Source organism: Rutilus rutilus (genome assembly GCF_951802725.1).
Source record: "Rutilus rutilus genome assembly, chromosome: 18".
NCBI lineage: Eukaryota > Metazoa > Chordata > Actinopteri > Cypriniformes > Leuciscidae > Rutilus > Rutilus rutilus.
In genome coordinates this window covers 34719863-34741581 of record NC_140231.1, presented here as the reverse complement: position 1 = coordinate 34741581, position 21719 = coordinate 34719863, and the positions used below count along the sequence as shown (strand labels likewise).

Sequence of the window (21719 nt, the reverse complement as noted above, 5' to 3'; positions counted from 1 at the left end):
GCAATATGTACCAAACACACAGTTAAAAAAATAAATAATGTAGTGGTTTAAATGGTAAAAGCCAATGGTTCCCATTTTAATATAAACCCATTAGAATTTCTGTGATGGTTTCCAACTTTTTTTAAGCTGGTCTGATCTTCTGTCCTTGTCTAAAGAAATAATTACACACACACAAATCATGCTTAATGTTTTATTATCAAGGTGAACAGGTGAAATTCATCAGTATCTGTAAAATTCACCTACATGAGTTTCACAGCACTAACACTGTGTCAGCTTTGATCGCCTCGGTGAACACGTAATAAACGGGGCGTTACTTGCATTTTATGGTTGTCAGCTTTGTTGCATTACATTTACTTCACCAGGAGATGGTGCTGCAATTTCTATCTGAATGAAGCTTCGAGTAATGAACCATTTTCGACACAATTGTATCAGAAAGCAACAATGCTTCGAAACGCTTCATTTGGCCATCACTACCAATACCCAGAGCTGAGGAAAATAAACCCCGAGTGAAATACAACAAGCTCGGAGTTGACGACTCCTTTGACTCAAAGTGTGATTATCTGCTGTATATATAGACACCTCTTAACTCATTGATTGGGTTGATTAACTGATTGTGCTCCACAGGTGTTTAATTAGGGTTAATTATCTGAACGTGCTCCTCCCGAACTTTGTTAATAAAACATTATTTCTTAATATGCCAAATATGGTAGGGGTTGATCTTTGAGTATTATGATTGGATGGAATGGACATCGTGGTTAATGATTCTTGTGTATAAATATGAGGCTTCTTCCTAACTAAACTTGAGAGTGTTATGGTACTATACTGTCTCTGTTTAATTATTCTCTGCAAATTAATCTAACTATCAGTGTTCAGGCCAGTGCTGTAGCAATGCATCACTTCTTTTCCATGATGTTTTCACTGCTAGCCATTATTGGGCATGTGAGCACCGACCGGTCTTACAGATCTGAGCTGAAGGTGACGAATGGAATGGGTTGGGGATCGTGGGGGCCTAAGAGCATATGTCCGAGTGGAACATACGCCGCAGGGTTTAGTCTGAAGGTAAGTTGGGCATTGACTCTGTGGCTAATGTGGGGGTGGATGAGCGCTTCAAAGATTCAAAACTATAGAGTTGCTGTTCATTTAATGCCAGGGAACTGCACCTGCTTAAGATTTAAGTGCCAGTATAATATTAAAGAGCATGAAGATAAATGTTACTAAGTTTTGGGTTAGAGTTTCTTTCAAGTGGAAGATTGTCTCAATGTTGTTTTAAGGTGGAAACACTTCAGTTGGGTGATGATACAGCGCTCAATGGGATTCGTCTTCACTGTGTCGATCGGTCCAAAGATTCATCAAGCTCACGTGGATACACCGTAAATGAGTCCAACGTAGCAAAGTAATGGACTCCGATTATGAACAATTATTGCATTTAAGCTAGATAAGTAAATTAAGGATTTTCTTGAATAACAATGATTTAATCAGGCAGCTGTTTTCTTCAGGTGGGGTTCTTGGCAACGTATCAGATGGTGTCGTTCTGGATACTTTACAGCTTTCCAGCTGAGAGTTGAATCTTCCCAAGGAGACAGAGATGATACGGCCGCAAACAACATCAAGTGAGTGTGTGCTGCTATAAGTTCTACAACATCTCTTACCCAGTGTAAACCTCTTACACCATCTCTTACCCATCCTGGTTTTATTTTGCCATTTAAGGACTCAGTTTTCCCCCATCAATAGTTTAGGTAATATCACACTTGCAGTGGTGCTGCTGTTCAAGATTGTGATTGCTGCAGGTGATCATGCGACTGACACAACAGCACAATATATTTTATCATAATATTGTCACATAATTTTTTTTTTCAGGTTCAAATGCAGTGGAGGTCAGGAGATGGAGGGTGGCGGCACAGAATGGGGCAACTGGGGCGACTGGAGTCCAACGTGTGAAGGAAAAGGAATCTGCGGCTTACAGACCCTGGTAGAACCGCCACAGGGAAGTGGAGACGACACCGCTCTCAATGACGTGATCATGCTCTGCTGTGATTAAGGTGATGTGATTTCAATCAAACTCAGACTGACGCAGACACTGATGCTTCAGAAAGTTCATAAAGAGATCGTAAAACCTATTCATATTCGTCAAGCGGTTTAGTCCCGATTTTCAGAAGAGACTCACTTTATATGATGAGCAGATTTAATTTAGGCTTTTATCTACACACAAACTTTGATCAGCAAACATAAAAAGAAGCACTTAATGTGGAATAACAAACTTCATGTGTTTCTAAAAGCTTGTGTAATTGGTCCTCATTCGTCAAGCAAGCATGTTTCAGCTTCTATTTGTGCTTACTGATGTGTGTTATGTTTAAATATGGATATGTGGTGAACCACCCCTTTAAAACAAAAATATATAATATATAAATAAAATATATTTGTCTTGACAGTGGCAGTGAAGAGGTTCCCCAATGTGTCCAGAGGAGCTTTGGGGATTGCAGTGAATTCTAAGCTGGGGGAACTGAGACTGCTTGAAAGGAACATGTTAAAACATTATATATTTGGTTTAGAATATGCTCCCTGCTTGATTGATTGTTAAATGTACATGTTTCAGACATCAAATAAAAATGTTCTTAAAATGTTACATGTGAATGTATTTTCTTAGATTGAAAAAAAAAAAAAAATTCGTACGGGTGTGTAGACTGTCACTTGAGAGACAGAAATCTGAGATTTCATTAAAATACCTTCATGGAAATGTGGACATTACCTTATTAATTCCAAGAACTTTATTAATTCACCACATTATGATTTATTTTATTCCAAAATTTTTGTAACAAAAATTCTCAGGAATACACATAATATACTCATTTTGCCATTGTTTGCTCCTAAAACCATTGTTTCATGCAGGAAATTTAAGGCCATGCCCATTGAGGCAGAGGTTAGCAATGCCTCTTTGGTCCATAGAACGTAGTTTATGTAGGTTTGCGCATGCGCAGTCAGTTCTCATGCTGTCTTGAATTATCAACATTGAGGCAGAGACCGAGCTTGCTTCATGCCACGTGATCCACTCGCTCTCACTCAATCCGCGCTTCCCGATCTAGCGGCGCCTAGGGTTGGCTGTCAACAGGCCCGGGGTGGGTAATCGGGAGAATTCCCGGTGGGCCGGTCGAGGATTTTTGTTTTTTCACATTTGTCACGTTAGATGCATTAGGCTACACTCGTTCCGCATTGACACCGCAGCGCGCAGCCCAATATTATGAAGCTGCAGAATCGGAGCCTGCATCTACAGTCCCGCACCCAGAGTCCCACATTCTCAGACCCCTCGTTTTTTCGAGACAGCGCCTCCTGCTGTTCGGAAGATCGTATAACAACCGCACCCAGAGTCCCGCATTCTCAGACACCTCGTTTTTCGAAACAACTGTTCGGAAGATCGTATAACACCCTTATCCAAATGCCACTGAAAACAATAGGGTGCAATATTACTGTCACAGTGTGAGACTGTGTTTTGTGTGTATTGTATTGTATTAGTGTTGTTCCCTGAGTTGCCACCAGATGTCTCTTCCCCTCACTGTCATATGTATCATGAACTGCATTTCCCATACTCCTGTCTGTTAATCATTGATCATTTGTCACCAGCTGTTTCCCATTAACCTGCATATATAAGCTGTGTCTTTGTGTGTCTTTTGCTGGTTCATCGTTTGATGTCACTGGTTGTTCTGTTGCCTTCTCTGTCACCTGTTTGGATTATCATTTTGCGTACGGCTGTGAGTTTTATGTTTTTATTAAACACTGTTAACCTGCAAATCCTTCTCTTCATTTGATACCGTGACAGAATGAACCAGCCATTAAGGAAGGAGCGGGTTATCAGCCACAGGAGTTATTTGTAGCCGGAGTTATTTTTGTATCACTGCTATGGATCTTACACAGGAGAGCAACTTGGAGCGGGTGAGAGAAGCACTGAGTACCAGGGTGGCGGATTTGCAACAACAGCTCCTGTTGTTGCAGAGTGGTTCCGTGTCGCTCCCACACCATCCATCAGGGTGTCTACAGATATAAACAAGTTAAATTTAAGACTTTTTAAGACCTTTTTAATGCCACTTTGAATGAAATTTAAGACCAAACCTGTGATGGAAATACACATTATATTACATGCGTATATGTAATATTTAACCTAAGTAATTGAAATAATTTAATAGTCACTACTTGTTTATTGAACTAAAATCAATGTAACATTTGCAATCGTGAGAATACTCAGCAAAATAGCTCCTGTCATGTTATGTTACTCAGGGGTTTTTCCTGGCTCAAAATGAGGCGGAGGTGGTAAAATCGTATTAATGTATTTTAATAATAAGATAATTAAATTTCTATTTTTTGTAGATCATCATATAGCCTGTGTTTCCCACATTATTTTTGTGGGTGGAGCTTGGTACCTCTAGGGGGATCCAGGGGCATGCCCCCCCGGAAGAAAATTTTGTACTTTTTAAAGATAAATTCATTAATCTGGTGCATTTTGAGTCACCCGAATCCACTGTTAAAAATAGATAATCCACCTGCAAATAACCCATATTCTTTGATTTAGATATCTGCATCCGATCATCACATTACAATTATTCAAATTCTTAGTGTTAAGCAGATAAAGTGTTATTCAAATTCTTAGTGTTAAAGCTGATTTAAAATGAACATTTATTTAAAATAATTAAAAATCTATTTAAAAGTTCTTCTTTAGGCAAAATTACATTTCCTTAATAGCCTAAACAGAGGCTTTACTCACTTCAAACTTAAATTGTCAATGTTTCATTACATCACTGTTTTATAAAGGGCATTTCTCCCTAATTGTATTAAATGTATGCTCCATCTTTCATTTCAAATTCTTAAATTTGATCAATATATTCAATTAAAATAATAAGACACTAGGCTGTTACCAATCAAATTAAATAATTTACATTGAAAAATTATAACTGTATTAAATGAGATTATTTTAAATATTTTTTAATATACAAATAAGGAATGTTGAAAAGAATGATACTTTATGAAACAAACCGCCAGTAGGAGGCGGCAGGCGACCGTCTTAATGAGCGAATCATTGAGTCATTCATTCAAACGATTCGTTCAAACGGCTGATTTATTCAGAATGAGGCAGTTTATGAATGGGTAATTGAATCTTTGACTCAACCGCTGAATCATTCAGTAATGCTGCTGCAACAAGTGTTGCTGTGAGATGTGCTATGGGGGTTCTACTGTGATCTTTGTTTGGAACTATTTTCGCTGCTGAAACAGAACAAAAACAGTCATTGCGTCTAAAATGTAAGTGACTTAATTTTAACTACCGGTATTTGTTTATTGAACTTATGAAATCAGTCTCGGTTTCAATCTTGATGGCATTCAGGAAAACAGCTCTCTGGTCGCGTGTAGCCTAGCCTAGTTTCTTAACTATAATATGTTATAAATAACTGCGCGAGCCTCAACAGCGCAACATTGTTACCGTCAGTACATTAGGTAACTTAGGCCTATATTATTATCAACTAGGCCTATAGGCTATCAATCGCCACTTAAATTAAATGAAATAAAACAGAATCATCCTCACGTTTTCGGTGATTCCCAGTTATTTGTTATTGTCGAGAGCCGGACGGCCGCCTCATAATTCTCTATGCAGGAAAAACCCTCAACATTTTGAATTTTTACCTCAGTATGTTTCTTTATGTTTGCCATTATGCTCATTTGTTTAGATTTTTTCCTATACAGAGACAAGCAGCGCGAGCCTCAACAGCGTTACCAGAAAAAGCCTTCAAATCATTATCAATAGCTGTTTATGTAATCAAATCTGAATCATTCTGGCGATTCGATGCTTCACTTGACGGGCATTAGGTCCGTCAAACTGTAGAAATTTTTGCGGTAACGTGACCAGAAATATTTAAGACCTATCGAATCTGAATTTAAGACATTTTAATACTTTTTAAGGCCTTTTATTAGGAAAACTTTATTTAAGACATTTTAAGACTTTTTAAGGACCCGCGGCCACCCTGATCCATTTCCCCCAACCCCACGGAGTCGAGTGGTCAGCCGGAGCCTAGCACGGACTTCCCTGAGAGATACGCTGGTGAGCCTAAGTTATGTGAAAACTTTATTAATCAGTGTTCTCTACATCTAGATATGCATCACAGGACTTTCGAAACTGAGGAATCGAAAGTAGCGTTTGTGCTACTGCTGCTGACCGGTCCAGCAGCCACATGGGGAACAGAGGTGTGGGAGAGACGGGACCCATGCTGTGCCTCTTTCAAGGCACTTACCGGGGAGATGATTCGGGTCTTTTCCAAGACTAAGGTGAATTCTTCTCGGAGGTCAGGGAGGAGACCCCGTCCAAGCAATTTTTTGAGGGGAGGTAGTGCGCACCGGTCGTTGTGTGTTGGGACTCTGGGCCTGCGGGAATACACACCCGAGTCATATCACAAGATGGCTGCCACACCTGAGCCTCTTCACAAGATGGCTGCCACACCCGAGCCAATTATGGATGTAGCGAGTGCTAGAGACATGATTGTTTCACTCTTTCCCGAGCGTCGGCCACGAGAGAGGGAGATGGAGAGGAGACCCAAGCCTATTCACAAGATGGCTGCAGCACCAGAGCCACTTCACAGGATGGCTGCCTCACCTTTCTCTCCTATCCATGCCAGAACCCAGCGTCTGAGGTCTAGTCTGGCAGAGACTCCATTAAGGTCATTGCGGAGGGCTGGCTTTCCAACCCCGGTGCCGGTTTTCACGAGGACCACTGCCAAGCCTGCACCAGTCCTCAAAATGGCCGCCGCCAAGCCAGCAGCAGTACCCAAGATGGCTGTCACTATACCTGCACCTATTTTTGAGACTGCTGGGGTTATACCTGCCCCTACACTCCAGATGGCTGTTGTCTCAGCGTCACCTGTTCTAAGCAGGGCTATCATCACGCCTGCACCTGTTCTCAGGAAGGCACCAGAGGTATGTTCATTGGACTCAGTATTTCCTGTGTTTACCATGGCTCTGTGGTGTGTGTGGTCTGCTTTCTGCTCTTCTGTTCAGCAAGATGTCTCTCAAGCCCATGAACCTGAATCGGCCGATAAGTCTGAATCGGAGTCTCTTGAACTTCCTGTTACGGCTGAGAGGTCTGAGCCTGAGTCCCTTGCACTTCCTGTCACAGCTGAGAGGTCTGAACATGAGTCTACTGCACTTCCTGTCACGACTGAAAGTCTCTCCGTCCTGCCCAAGATGGATGACTCCGAGGTTTCTGAACTCTCTGCCTGGCCCAAGATGGCCGATCCTGAGCTCCCTGAACTCTCTGCCCGGCCTAAGATGGCCGTCCCTGAGCTCCTTGAACTCTCTGCCTGGCCCAAGATGGCCGATCCTGAGCTCCCTGAACTCTCTGCCCGGCCCAAGATGGCCGTCCCTGAGCTCCTTGAACTCTCTGCCCGGCCCAAGATGGCCGTCCCCGAGCTCCTTGAACTCTCTGCCTGGCCCAAGATGGCCGATCCTGAGCTCCCTGAACTCTCTGCCCGGCCCAAGATGGCCGTCCCTGAGCTCCTTGAACTCTCTGCCCGGCCCAAGATGGCCGTCCCCGAGCTCCTTGAACTCTCTGCCTGGCCCGAGATGGCCGACCCCAAGCTAGTTGAACTGTCTGCCCTAGCTAACCTGGCCCATAGGGCCTCTTGTGCTTCTTTGCCCAGGTTCCTGTTACCGCCAGCACCACCATGGGTTGCAGCTCGGCTCTGGTGTCTGGAGATGCCTGCAGCACCACCCTGGTCTCCAGCGCCGTTCTGGTCTCTGGTCCCGCCTGCGGCCCCGCCCTGGCTCCCTGCACCGCTTGCGTCTCCGCCCTGGCCGCCCGAGGGGTCTGCCGCCCGAGGGAGAGTCTCCGCCCTGGCCGCCCGAGGGAGAGTCTCCGCCCTGGCCGCCCGAGGGAAAGTCTCCGCCCTGGCCGCCCGAGGGAAAGTCTCCGCCCCGGCCGCCCGAGGGAGAGTCTCCGCCCTGGCCGCCCGAGGGAGAGTCTCCGCCCTGGCCGCCCGAGGGAAAGTCTCCGCCCTGGCCGCCCGAGGAAGAGTCTGCTCCGCCCTGGCCGTCCGATGGACTCTCGGCTCCGCCCTGGCCTCCAGAACTGTCCATTTTCCCTGCCCCGCCCTGGCTCCCTGCACCGCCTGCGGCCCCGCCCTGGGGTTCTAGACCCTCCATCCCTCCCCCAGATCCACCTCCGTTCCTCCACCCACCTGAACTTTTGTGCTTGGTCTTATGGAGTGTCTGGAAGCCACTCCTTTTAGGGGGGAGTACTGTCACAGTGTGAGACTGTGTTTTGTGTGTATTGTATTGTATTAGTGTTGTTCCCTGAGTTGCCACCAGATGTCTCTTCCCCTCACTGTCATATGTATCATGAACTGCATTTCCCATACTCCTGTCTGTTAATCATTGATCATTTGTCACCAGCTGTTTCCCATTAACCTGCATATATAAGCTGTGTCTTTGTGTGTCTTTTGCTGGTTCATTGTTTGATGTCACTGGTTGTTCTGTTGCCTTCTCTGTGTCACCTGTTTGGATTATCATTTTGCGTACAGCTGTGAGTTTTGTTTTTATTAAACACTGTTAACCTGCAAATCCTTCTCTTCATTTGATACCGTGACAATTACGGTCTAGTTTTATTTAAAGTTATACAAATAAATATTTGTGTTCCCTACTTAATGCATGTGCCAAAAAAACCTCAATGTGTTCTCTGACTAACAAATTACCCAGTAATTTGAGCGTGGGTGTAATTTAAAGAAAATTACTGATAAAAGGGATATATCTTCTGAAAAATATTATGTGATATTATATTGTTACAATGTTTTTTTAATTCAAATTCCAATTTTTCTTTCAGTTCAACCTATAATGGTCTAATTAACATGTTACCATGCTAACATTACAAAACCTGTTTTTTGATATTTTAAATGCGAAGCAAAACTCAAATAAGAATAGACAAACAACAATAATAAACAATTCTGTACTTTATTTAACGATCACCTAAACATCATCTTGCTGTAAACAGGACAAAGCAAAGAAAAAAGGAAGAAAGAATTGTGTTAGTGACTTTACTTTTTGTCTTCAATTGCATAAAAAAAACTAATTTATAAGTCGCTTTGGATAAAAGTGTCTGCTAAATGAATAAATGTAAAATGTAATGTAAATGCATAAGGTAAAATAATTACTTTCTGGTAGGCGAATGTTCCTTCTTTTTTCATTCTTTTTGCAATCACTGTCAAATTCATCGACTTCACTAAAATAAAAGATGAATGACATTGTCAAAAATATTGTGTAATAATAAATAATGCAAATTACAAGAACCTAAAGGTGATAAGTAGGGCCGCGGAAAAACACCACCTCCTTCTAGCTCACGTTAATACCATAGACTGGTTACAGTGAAGGCAACAACTTCATATCACAGTTAAATTAATATTGATTCGTTTTAATAGGCTACTTACTTTTTATAAGAACTAATTTAAGTAGTCTACATAAATTATATAAAGTAAAATAATTACTCCGGCATTGATTCATTCAATTGATAGTTTTAGGAGTAAAGGTCCGGTAATTAAAAAAAGGTCAAACGGTAAATCGAATTAAATAATTAATGATGGCATTCTTTGATATTAACACACTTAATGTATTTAATTGGTCTACTTTAATGTCAACTACTTTTAATCAAATCTTTACAATGGCTTGTCTACAAAAAGACCAAGGTTAAAGGCTAACGTTAGCTATCAAAATATTTTTGGCGGAAAAAAGGCGAAAAAAACATACATTAACGGCTAAAATTTGGTTACAAACTATCTTTACAAATATTAAATGGACTATTCATATGTTGGTGTATCGATGAGCTAAGTAGTTTGATTAAAAAAAGAAATCGAATGAGTAGGCAATGATTTGCTATATAAAATTGACGATAGGCTACTCACGTTTCGGCTTAAGTTCTTCACATGTTTATCCGATCCAATTTGATAGGAGGCGCTGTCTCGAAAAACGAGGGGTCTGAGAATGCGGGAGTCTGGGTGCGGGACTGTGGATGCAGGCTCCGAGTCTGCAGCTTCATACTACTCATTAAACCACCAATACCTAGTGATGCTACGTCTGACACCGACGCTCCGAAGCTTGCTTCGAACTCGACCGGTCCTTGCAATGAACCACTGCTTCGGAGCTTGTATCATTACGTCACTAGTCACGTGAAAATGACTTCTGAAGCAAACACACTGGTTCAGTCCTGTAGTGAACCACCTGACTGCTTTGACAGCCCAATCCAGTGTTGACAGGTTTGAAACCTGGCGGCTGTATTTCTTATAAAAGTTAAGGTAAAAAAACAACAACATAGAAACCATTACAGAAATTCTATTGGATTTAATGGTTTTCATGGGAATTTTATTGGTTGTAATGGGAATTATAGTGGTCTCTGTGGGTCCACTGGGCTGTATTGGTGGGGGCATTAAATCCTAATGCAATATGTACCAAACACACAGTTAAAAAAATAAATAAATTATGTAGTGGTTTAAATGGTAAAAGCCAATGGTTCCCATTTTAATATAAACCCATTAGAATTTCTGTGATGGTTTCCAACTTTTTTTAAGCTGGTCTGATCTTCTGTCCTTGTCTAAAGAAATAATTACACACACACAAATCATGCTTAATGTTTTATTATCAAGGTGAACACGTGAAATTCATCAGTATCTGTAAAATTCACCTACATGAGTTTCACAGCACTAACACTGTGTCAGCTTTGATCGCCTCGGTGAACACGTAATAAACGGGGCGTTACTTGCATTTTATGGTTGTCAGCTTTGTTGCATTACATTTACTTCACCAGGAGATGGTGCTGCAATTTCTATCTGAATGAAGCTTCGAGTAATGAACCATTTTCGACACAATTGTATCAGAAAGCAACAATGCTTCGAAACGCTTCATTTGGCCATCACTACCAATACCCAGAGCTGAGGAAAATAAACCCCGAGTGAAATACAACAAGCTTGGAGTTGACGACTCCTTTGACTCAAAGTGTGATTATCTGCTGTATATATAGACACCTCTTAACTCATTGATTGGGTTGATTAACTGATTGTGCTCCACAGGTGTTTAATTAGGGTTAATTATCTGAACGTGCTCCTCCCGAACTTTGTTAATAAAACATTATTTCTTAATATGCCAAATATGGTAGGGGTTGATCTTTGAGTATTATGATTGGATGGAATGGACATCGTGGTTAATGATTCTTGTGTATAAATATGAGGCTTCTTCCTAACTAAACTTGAGAGTGTTATGGTACTATACTGTCTCTGTTTAATTATTCTCTGCAAATTAATCTAACTATCAGTGTTCAGGCCAGTGCTGTAGCAATGCATCACTTCTTTTCCATGATGTTTTCCCTGCTAGCCATTATTGGGCATGTGAGCACCGACCGGTCTTACAGATCTGAGCTGAAGGTGACGAATGGAATGGGTTGGGGATCGTGGGGGCCTAAGAGCATATGTCCGAGTGGAACATACGCCGCAGGGTTTAGTCTGAAGGTAAGTTGGGCATTGACTCTGTGGCTAATGTGGGGGTGGATGAGCGCTTCAAAGATTCAAAACTATAGAGTTGCTGTTCATTTAATGCCAGGGAACTGCACCTGCTTAAGATTTAAGTGCCAGTATAATATTAAAGAGCATGAAGATAAATGTTACTAAGTTTTGGGTTAGAGTTTCTTTCAAGTGGAAGATTGTCTCAATGTTGTTTTAAGGTGGAAACACTTCAGTTGAGTGATGATACAGCGCTCAATGGGATTCGTCTTCACTGTGTCGATCGGTCCAAAGATTCATCAAGCTCACGTGGATACACCGTAAATGAGTCCAACGTAGCAAAGTAATGGACTCCGATTATGAACAATTATTGCATTTAAGCTAGATAAGTAAATTGAGGATTTTCTTGAATAACAATGATTTAATCAGGCAGCTGTTTTCTTCAGGTGGGGTTCTTGGCAACGTATCAGATGGTGTCGTTCTGGATACTTTACAGCTTTCCAGCTGAGAGTTGAATCTTCCCAAGGAGACAGAGATGATACGGCCGCAAACAACATCAAGTGAGTGTGTGCTGCTATAAGTTCTACAACATCTCTTACCCAGTGTAAACCTCTTACACCATCTCTTACCCATCCTGGTTTTATTTTGCCATTTAAGGACTCAGTTTTCCCCCATCAATAGTTTAGGTAATATCACACTTGCAGTGGTGCTGCTGTTCAAGATTGTGATTGCTGCAGGTGATCATGCGACTGACACAACAGCACAATATATTTTATCATAATATTGTCACATAATTTTTTTTTTCAGGTTCAAATGCAGTGGAGGTCAGGAGGTGGAGGGTGGCGGCACAGAATGGGGCAACTGGGGTGACTGGAGTCCAACGTGTGAAGGAAAAGGAATCTGCGGCTTACAGACCCTGGTAGAACCGCCACAGGGAAGTGGAGACGACACCGCTCTCAATGACGTGATCATGCTCTGCTGTGATTAAGGTGATGTGATTTCAATCAAACTCAGACTGACGCAGACACTGATGCTTCAGAAAGTTCATAAACAGATCGTAAAACCTATTCATATTTGTCAAGCGGTTTAGTCCCGATTTTCAGAAGAGACTCACTTTATATGATGAGCAGATTTAATTTAGGCTTTTATCTACACACAAACTTTGATCAGCAAACATAAAAAGAAGCACTTAATGTGGAATAACAAACTTCATGTGTTTCTAAAAGCTAAAACATTGTGTAATTGGTCCTCATTCGTCAAGCAAGCATGTTTCAGCTTCTATTTGTGCTTACTGATGTGTGTTATGTTTAAATATGGATATGTGGTGAACCACCCCTTTAAAACAAAAATATATAATATATAAATAAAATATATTTGTCTTGACAGTGGCAGTGAAGAGGTTCCCCAATGTGTCCAGAGGAGCTTTGGGGATTGCAGTGAATTCTAAGCTGGGGGAACTGAGACTGCTTGAAAGGAACATGTTATAACATTATATATTTGGTTTAGAATATGCTCCCTGCTTGATTGATTGTTAAATGTACATGTTTCAGACATCAAATAAAAATGTTCTTAAAATGTTACATGTGAATGTATTTTCTTAGATTGAAATAAAAAAAAAAATCGTACGGGTGTGTAGACTGTCACTTGAGAGACAGAAATCTGAGATTTCATTAAAATACCTTCATGGAAATGTGGACATTACCTTTATTAATTCCAAGAACTTTATTAATTCACCACATTATGATTTATTTTATTCCAAAATTTTTGTAACAAAAATTCTCAGGAATACACATAATATACTCATTTTGCCATTGTTTGCTCCTAAAACCATTGTTTCATGCAGGAAATTTAAGGCCATGCCCATTGAGGCAGAGGTTAGCAATGCCTCTTTGGTCCATAGAATGTAGTTTACGTAGGTTTGCGCATGCGCAGTCAGTTCTCATGCTGTCTTGAATTATCAACATTGAGGCAGAGACCGAGCTTGCTTCATGCCACGTGATCCACTCGCTCTCACTCAATCCGCGCTTCCCGATCTAGCGGCGCCTAGGGTTGGCTGTCAACAGGCCCGGGGTGGGTAATCGGGAGAATTCCCGGTGGGCCGGTCGAGGATTTTTGTTTTTTCACATTTGTCACGTTAGATGCATTAGGCTACACTCGTTCCGCATTGACACCGCAGCGCGCAGCCCAATATTATGAAGCTGCAGAATCGGAGCCTGCATCTACAGTCCCGCACCCAGAGTCCCACATTCTCAGACCCCTCGTTTTTTCGAGACAGCGCCTCCTGCTGTTCGGAAGATCGTATAACAACCGCACCCAGAGTCCCGCATTCTCAGACACCTCGTTTTTCGAAACAACTGTTCGGAAGATCGTATAACACCCTTATCCAAATGCCACTGAAAACAATAGGGTGCAATATTACTGTCACAGTGTGAGACTGTGTTTTGTGTGTATTGTATTGTATTAGTGTTGTTCCCTGAGTTGCCACCAGATGTCTCTTCCCCTCACTGTCATATGTATCATGAACTGCATTTCCCATACTCCTGTCTGTTAATCATTGATCATTTGTCACCAGCTGTTTCCCATTAACCTGCATATATAAGCTGTGTCTTTGTGTGTCTTTTGCTGGTTCATCGTTTGATGTCACTGGTTGTTCTGTTGCCTTCTCTGTGTCACCTGTTTGGATTATCATTTTGCGTACGGCTGTGAGTTTTATGTTTTTATTAAACACTGTTAACCTGCAAATCCTTCTCTTCATTTGATACCGTGACAGAATGAACCAGCCATTAAGGAAGGAGCGGGTTATCAGCCACAGGAGTTATTTGTAGCCAGAGTTATTTTTGTATCACTGCTATGGATCTTACACAGGAGAGCAACTTGGAGCGGGTGAGAGAAGCACTGAGTACCAGGGTGGCGGATTTGCAACAACAGCTCCTGTTGTTGCAGAGTGGTTCCGTGTCGCTCCCACACCATCCATCAGGGTGTCTACAGATATAAACAAGTTAAATTTAAGATTTTTTAAGACCTTTTTAATGCCACTTTGAATGAAATTTAAGACCAAACCTGTGATGGAAATACACATTATATTACATGCGTATATGTAATATTTAACCTAAGTAATTGAAATAATTTAATAGTCACTACTTGTTTATTGAACTAAAATCAATGTAACATTTGCAATCGTGAGAATACTCAGCAAAATAGCTCCTGTCATGTTATGTTACTCAGGGGTTTTTCCTGGCTCAAAATGAGGCGGAGGTGGTAAAATCGTATTAATGTATTTTAATAATAAGATAATTAAATTTCTATTTTTTGTAGATCATCATATAGCCTGTGTTTCCCACATTATTTTTGTGGGTGGAGCTTGGTACCTCTAGGGGGATACAGGGGCATGCCCCCCCGGAAGAAAATTTTGTACTTTTTAAAGATAAATTCATTAATCTGGTGCATTTTGAGTCACCCGAATCCACTGTTAAAAATAGATAATCCACCTGCAAATAACCCATATTCTTTGATTTAGATATCTGCATCCGATCATCACATTACAATTATTCAAATTCTTAGTGTTAAGCAGATAAAGTGTTATTCAAATTCTTAGTGTTAAAGCTGATTTAAAATGAACATTTATTTAAAATAATTAAAAATTTATTTAAAAGTTCTTCTTTAGGCAAAATTACATTTCCTTAATAGCCTAAACAGAGGCTTTACTCACTTCAAACTTAAATTGTCAATGTTTCATTACATCACTGTTTTATAAAGGGCATTTCCCCCCTAATTGTATTAAATGTATGCTCCATCTTTCATTTCAAATTCTTAAATTTGATCAATATATTCAATTAAAATAATAAGACACTAGGCTGTTACCAATCAAATTAAATAATTTACATTGAAAAATTATAACTGTATTAAATGAGATTATTTTAAATATTTTTTAATATACAAATAAGGAATGTTGAAAAGAATGATACTTTATGAAACTTAAGGCCCGTTCACACCAAGGACGATAACTATAAAGATAACGATAAAAATATAATTCTAAAAATCGTTCTCCATATTAAAGAATAACAGAGTTCACACCACAACTATAACGATAAAGATATGAGGAACGATATCGTCGGGATCACTTTTAGAACGATTTTTTTCCAGCTGTTGAACGATAAAACACTGACAGCCAATCAGAATCCATTCTAATTTAAAGGTCTCGCGCATTTAAAATGGATCTGGATCATCCGGGCGCGCGCGTGCTTAGAATAAAAAGACGTTATCGGTCGTTGGTGTGGACGCATATATAGTTATCTTTATCGTTATCTTTATAGTTATCGTGCTTGGTGTGAACAGGCCTAAACCGCCAGTAGGAGGCGGCAGGCGACCGTCTTAATGAGCGAATCATTGAGTCATTCATTCAAACGATTCGTTCAAACGGCTGATTTATTCAGAATGAGGCAGTTTATGAATGGGTAATTGAATCTTTGACTCAACCGCTGAATCATTCAGTAATGCTGCTGCAACAAGTGTTGCTGTGAGATGTGCTATGGGGGTTCTACTGTGATCTTTGTTTGGAACTATTTTCGCTGCTGAAACAGAACAAAAACAGTCATTGCGTCTAAAATGTAAGTGACTTAATTTTAACTACCGGTATTTGTTTATTGAACTTATGAAATCAGTCTCGGTTTCAATCTTGATGGCATTCAGGAAAACAGCTCTCTGGTCGCGTGTAGCCTAGCCTAGTTTCTTAACTATAATATGTTATAAATAACTGCGCGAGCCTCAACAGCGCAACATTGTTACCGTCAGTACATTAGGTAACTTAGGCCTATATTATTATCAACTAGGCCTATAGGCTATCAATCGCCACTTAAATTAAATGAAATAAAACAGAATCATCCTCACGTTTTCGGTGATTCCCAGTTATTTGTTATTGTCGAGAGCCGGACGGCCGCCTCATAATTCTCTATGCAGGAAAAACCCTCAACATTTTGAATTTTTACCTCAGTATGTTTCTTTATGTTTGCCATTATGCTCATTTGTTTAGATTTTTTCCTATACAGAGACAAGCAGCGCGAGCCTCAACAGCGTTACCAGAAAAAGCCTTCAAATCATTATCAATAGCTGTTTATGTAATCAAATCTGAATCATTCTGGCGATTCGATGCTTCACTTGACGGGCATTAGGTCCGTCAAACTGTAGAAATTTTTGCGGTAACGTGACCAGAAATATTTAAGACCTATCGAATCTGAATTTAAGACATTTTAATACTTTTTAAGGCCTTTTATTAGGAAAACTTTATTTAAGACATTTTAAGACTTTTTAAGGACCCGCGGCCACCCTGTGCAGGCAGGATTTGCATTTCACATGCAAATCAAATTAAATCGGATAAATTACCTGTGCGAGCAGGCCAGCCTACAGCACAACATCGATGCACAGAAAAAATTAACAATTAATTTACTAAATTTAATTAGAACAGAATATACCTTTCTAATAAATAAAAATACAAAACGAAATAAATCAGAATCAAGTCACAAGATGAGGAGCAAATGTGTGCAAAATGCCTAAAGTGGAGGGGAACATATTCAAAACACAAGCCACAAATAGTTAGATTAGATAACCCTGACAGATTAATAAATAAAATAAAAATAAAGAAATTATTAAAATAACGATAGTAGCCAGAATTTTCAACTTTGTCTTTTTAACTGCAGAAACAACAATAAATGCTAAACTGGAGAGGCAGTCTTTTTAGCTAAAAATGTTCACACTCACAGCATCCAAAAATCAAATTAGAACCGGCTGACAAGTTTTGAAATCACTTGTACCCTACCTGATCGAGAGAACAAATCCAGTCTTTCACTCTGTCTGTGTCCGTTGGAGTCTTTTCAAATTGTGCGCGCGGATAAAATACATTCTAAGGTGAAACCCAGTCTATGCGTGAAACGTGTTAACGATGGCCGGGAGAAGTGCGATCATGGTTTTCCTGATGCTAAATCCAGCCTTGGAGAATATTCTTTCTGATGGTGTACATCCACATTTTAGATTTTCTTATCCCAGACATTGTTAAAGATTTAAATCCTTGCCGCGAAGACGCTCCTCTGTCGGTCACGGATTGAAAGTGAAACTTAAATCTGTCACGGGGTGTTTGGATTTATTCACGCACCTTAAAAAAATATTTTTTAAATACTTATTTCTTTCTTTGCACATTTGTATATACAGCATTATCATAATAGGCTGAATATTAACGTATTGACATAAAAGCTAGTTCTATGTGAAATCAGACATTGAGCGCCCTCATATAGCCAAAGTGGCATGATCCTCCTTTCATAACACCTCTGCGAAGATTCGACCGTGAGATCGGTAGTCGAATCAGGCTCCTCCTATCGAAGCATCGAATCTTCGACTATTCGGGGTCACCCCTAATGGGAGGTCTACGACAGAGCAGAGGTAGACCTCTTTGCCTCAGAGACAACTGTCACTGCCCAATCTTTTTCTCAAAGAGCAGGGATGCGCTGGCCCACGAATGGCCCAGCCTCACCCTCTGTGCGTTCCCTCCAGTCTCTATGATTCCTCAGGACATCAAACGGATCAGGTCATCGAACGGTTTAGCTCGGAACCTCGACCCAAATACGTGCGAAGTACCATTGGTCCTCTCCTTCCTGAAAAAAAGGACGCTTTACAAAGTTGACTAATGTAAGCGTTGAACGTCAGTGCAGGGTCAAGAATAATACCCAAGTTTTTGACAGTGGCAGATGGAATTATTGCTGTAGCTTCGAGGTCAAGTCTGGGAATGTTGCTTACATTTTTTGTTAGAGATGGAGGGCCAGTGATTAATATTTCTGTTTTAGTCAGATTCAGACTGAGAAAATTGGAGTTGAGCCAGGCCTTTAGTTCATTAATACATGATGATAGTGATGTGGTCTGGTGAATAGAATCCTGTCGGCAAGCAGTATATATCTGGTGGTTTATGGTGAGTTTTCTCCCTATTTATACTCTTCTGACATGTCGCTCAAGTTGGCAGGGCATCAAGCGCTCTTATTGGACCACGCGCGCCCGGGCACTCACCATAGGTTTGTGCAGTTGCCGCTGCACAGTCAATCAGCCCGTTTCGCGGGCTATTATGCTCTTGCTGTGCAGCTGCAATGCGTTTTAAAATAAAGGCTTCAATATTCTCGAGAAAAGGAGTTTTCCCACAGCGTTTGCAATGCAGTACTCGTTCCCTTATCTCTAACGAAGGGAAATGTCTCCGTTTTTCAAAATAACCATGTATGTGTAAACGGGGCAATTAGCCGTCAAAGCATGCCCGGTTTTGATAAAAATAGCATCTACTTTATTTAAATTTAGGCCCCGTTTACATGTACATGGTTATTTTGAAAAACGGAGACAATTCCCTTCGGTTGTGCCCCTCGGAGAGCGGGTTCAGCAAAAAATCGACAGCTGGCAGCAGGAAGTAGCCGCTAATAACCAGAAGTCGGAGGTGGATGCAGCTGTGCTTATTTATATAAAATACCTATATTAGTAAATATTTTATATTATTTTATTATTTTTTTAAATTAAATATAAATTATTATTAATTACCAGAACCACATCCTCTTCTACCACTGTTTGAAGAATTCATCTTCCAGAATACGTTTTAATACGTTTTGTGAGTTTATTTTTAGTCCATCTCCTACCCTGAAGTCCGTTTTGCAGAGATGGACTAAAAATAAACTCACAAAACGTATTAAAACATATTCTAGAAGATGAATTCTTCAAACAGTGGTAGAAGAGGATGTGGTTCTGGTCCTTCAAGAGTCACTCTCAATCTGTCTGTATAAAGCCTATAAAAAAACAGTCTTCATGTATTTTACTACTCTTCAGTTTGTGATTCTTATTAAGAGAGGGTCGTTTTTTAGGATTCTTTGCCTACCCCAAGTCTCTGAGACCCTGACACCTTGCTCTTCTGGAGACTCCAGGTAGGTTGCAGTTCTGGAAAATGGTGGCGCTGAAGACTAAAGGGTTCCTGATGGTTTCACACTTAATTCTTCACCTTAATTCTTCATTCTTTTGCAGTTAACATGTGTTTTTTCTTCTCCACCTGTTTTTGTCTGACCCAATGAGCATTTCACTGTCCAGTGGTCATGCCTTAACTGCAATCTCTAGTATTGCATTAGTATTGCATTCTTCTCATGGGGATTTAATCATTTTTGACTTTTCAGTCTTTGTTAAATCTCTTTTTTGGCTTATTTTATCTGTAAAAGAAAACTTGCCTAACAATTCTGCACACCTGAAAATAAAAAGACATTTTTCATTTCCAGCCTTCATGAACAATTATATATCACTTATAAATGATTAAATACAAAATTAATAGTAATTATTAAGATTAATATGGTTTGGAATTGGCAAAATGTTCCTGGAAATAAAATATGATCAGAAAATCAACGTGCCTAATAATTCTGCACACACTGTAATAACCTCTAATACCGCATTGGGGGAAAAACTACTAGTCATATATTTCAAACCTTAGCTAAGCAAAATTATCTTGCATACTCTATGTACTCTAATGTACTTAACGTATCAAGAGTAAAAGTAAAGGAATTCTGCAGGAAAATAACCTCGTCAGGGTTTTTATGATGGTTCTGCTTTTATTTTAGGCCTACTGCATATGTTGCATTTTACTTCCGAATATTTTCAAGGTTGATACATTTAAACTATATACTTTTGTGTAGTTTATTGTAAAACTGCATCATATTGTAAAATAACCTAATTTTATAGTGTTGCTGTCCTGTGTGGGAAAATCACTTCGAGAATTAACGATGTAGTTCCTTACATACCACCACTGGTTATTTTGAAAATTAAAGTAACAAAATGTAGACCTATTGTCACAATATTAACAAATTGTTGCTATACAGCTCCGTCCAATTTCAAAGGGCGCATCTGAAGCGCTCGGACCGGTCTAGCCTACGGAGGATTGCTCTTGTTGCCTAGCAACAGTGACTGACAGCTGCCGATGACGAGCGGGAGTAACATGCGCACTGGACTTTTTATATTCAGCTGAGTTTTATATTCAAATAGGGTTGAAAACCTGTGTAAATATATTTACCAAGGTCCATTTATGTACATAATAAAAAATAATACACTAGCCTACAAAATCGCATCAAGGTAAGATATAAATGAACATTTTAATCTTCGGCTATCCGAAGATTCTAAGCCGAAAGTAGGCTACATGACCTCAAACATCCTTAATACCATGTCCTCCAGTAAAATATAAAACATAAAAATGACAATAGCCAATTCGGGCTCCAAAGCTGTTTACTCAATTATATCAAATGAATTGTCAGGATGGCAGGATACTCTCGCACCGTTGCTTGGCACCTGGAGCGGTAATCGGGAACACCTGGCTGCACAATTAGGAAATCCTACGAAGGCTACATGGTGCATCGTTCGGAGGACGCATAGGCTGCATCGTTTGAAGTCCGCAGCCTTCTAAGGATGCAGTCTTCACATTGGGACACAGCTATAATGAGCATTTGACAGAAATAGCGGCCATCTTGAAAAAATGGCCACCATGTTGAATTTTTGGATGGCCAATGCCTTTTTCCAAAAAAATTGACCCTTAGAGAGTATCTTTGCCAAATTTCATGCTTTTATTCCAATTTGAACGATTCTCTTGAAATGTGCCATTAATCTTCTGCACTATTAGAACCTTAAAAAGAATCATATCAGCCATCTTGGTTGAGTTTACTGGAGTTCAGGTATATGAAAAGGTGAAGATTAGAACCTAAATTTGGTGGAAAACAACAGGTTTCTGATGAGTTGATTGCCTCTTTGGATAATGATATGTCATTAAACCACCAATACCTAGTGATGCTACGTCTGACACCGACGCTCCGAAGCTTGCTTCGAACTCGACCGGTCCTTGCAATGAACCACTGCTTCGGAGCTTGTATCATTACGTCACTAGTCACGTGAAAATGACTTCTGAAGCAAACACACTGGTTCAGTCCTGTAGTGAACCACCTGACTGCTTTGACAGCCCAATCCAGTGTTGACAGGTTTGAAACCTGGCGGCTGTATTTCTTATAAAAGTTAAGGTAAAAAAACAACAACATAGAAACCATTACAGAAATTCTATTGGATTTAATGGTTTTCATGGGAATTTTATTGGTTGTAATGGGAATTATAGTGGTCTCTGTGGGTCCACTGATATGTGTTGGGCTGTATTGGTGGGGGCATTAAATCCTAATGCAATAT

The 21719-nt window shown here is 40.2% G+C and overlaps 2 protein-coding genes across 2 annotated transcripts; both read left to right on the top strand.

The window, feature by feature from the left end:
• Positions 1 to 705: 705 nt before the first annotated feature.
• On the top strand, positions 706 to 2623 carry LOC311277442 (vitelline membrane outer layer protein 1-like). The gene is made up of 5 exons (XM_084387759.1): positions 706 to 1059; positions 1272 to 1393; positions 1497 to 1610; positions 1858 to 2039; positions 2430 to 2623. Exons 1-4 carry the CDS (start codon positions 889 to 891, stop codon positions 2036 to 2038), a joined length of 588 nt encoding a protein of 195 aa, XP_084243885.1. The 5' UTR covers positions 706 to 888; the 3' UTR covers position 2039; positions 2430 to 2623.
• Positions 2624 to 11157: 8534 nt separating this feature from the next.
• Positions 11158 to 14243, top strand: LOC311276620 (vitelline membrane outer layer protein 1-like). The gene is made up of 5 exons (XM_084386405.1): positions 11158 to 11513; positions 11726 to 11847; positions 11951 to 12064; positions 12312 to 12493; positions 12891 to 14243. The coding sequence occupies exons 1-4, from the start codon at positions 11343 to 11345 to the stop codon at positions 12490 to 12492; spliced, it is 588 nt and encodes a 195-aa protein (XP_084242531.1). The 5' UTR covers positions 11158 to 11342; the 3' UTR covers position 12493; positions 12891 to 14243.
• Positions 14244 to 21719: the final 7476 nt, after the last annotated feature.

Coding starts and splice junctions, on each gene's coding strand:
- LOC311277442 (XM_084387759.1), top strand. CDS start 889: ATGCATCACTTCTTTTCCATGATGTTTTCACTGCTAGCCATTATTGGG. Junction 1,060..1,271: donor CCGCAGGGTTTAGTCTGAAG/GTAAGTTGGGCA, acceptor TGTTGTTTTAAG/GTGGAAACACTTCAGTTGGG. Junction 1,611..1,857: donor ACGGCCGCAAACAACATCAA/GTGAGTGTGTGC, acceptor TTTTTTTTTCAG/GTTCAAATGCAGTGGAGGTC.
- LOC311276620 (XM_084386405.1), top strand. CDS start 11,343: ATGCATCACTTCTTTTCCATGATGTTTTCCCTGCTAGCCATTATTGGG. Junction 11,514..11,725: donor CCGCAGGGTTTAGTCTGAAG/GTAAGTTGGGCA, acceptor TGTTGTTTTAAG/GTGGAAACACTTCAGTTGAG. Junction 12,065..12,311: donor ACGGCCGCAAACAACATCAA/GTGAGTGTGTGC, acceptor TTTTTTTTTCAG/GTTCAAATGCAGTGGAGGTC.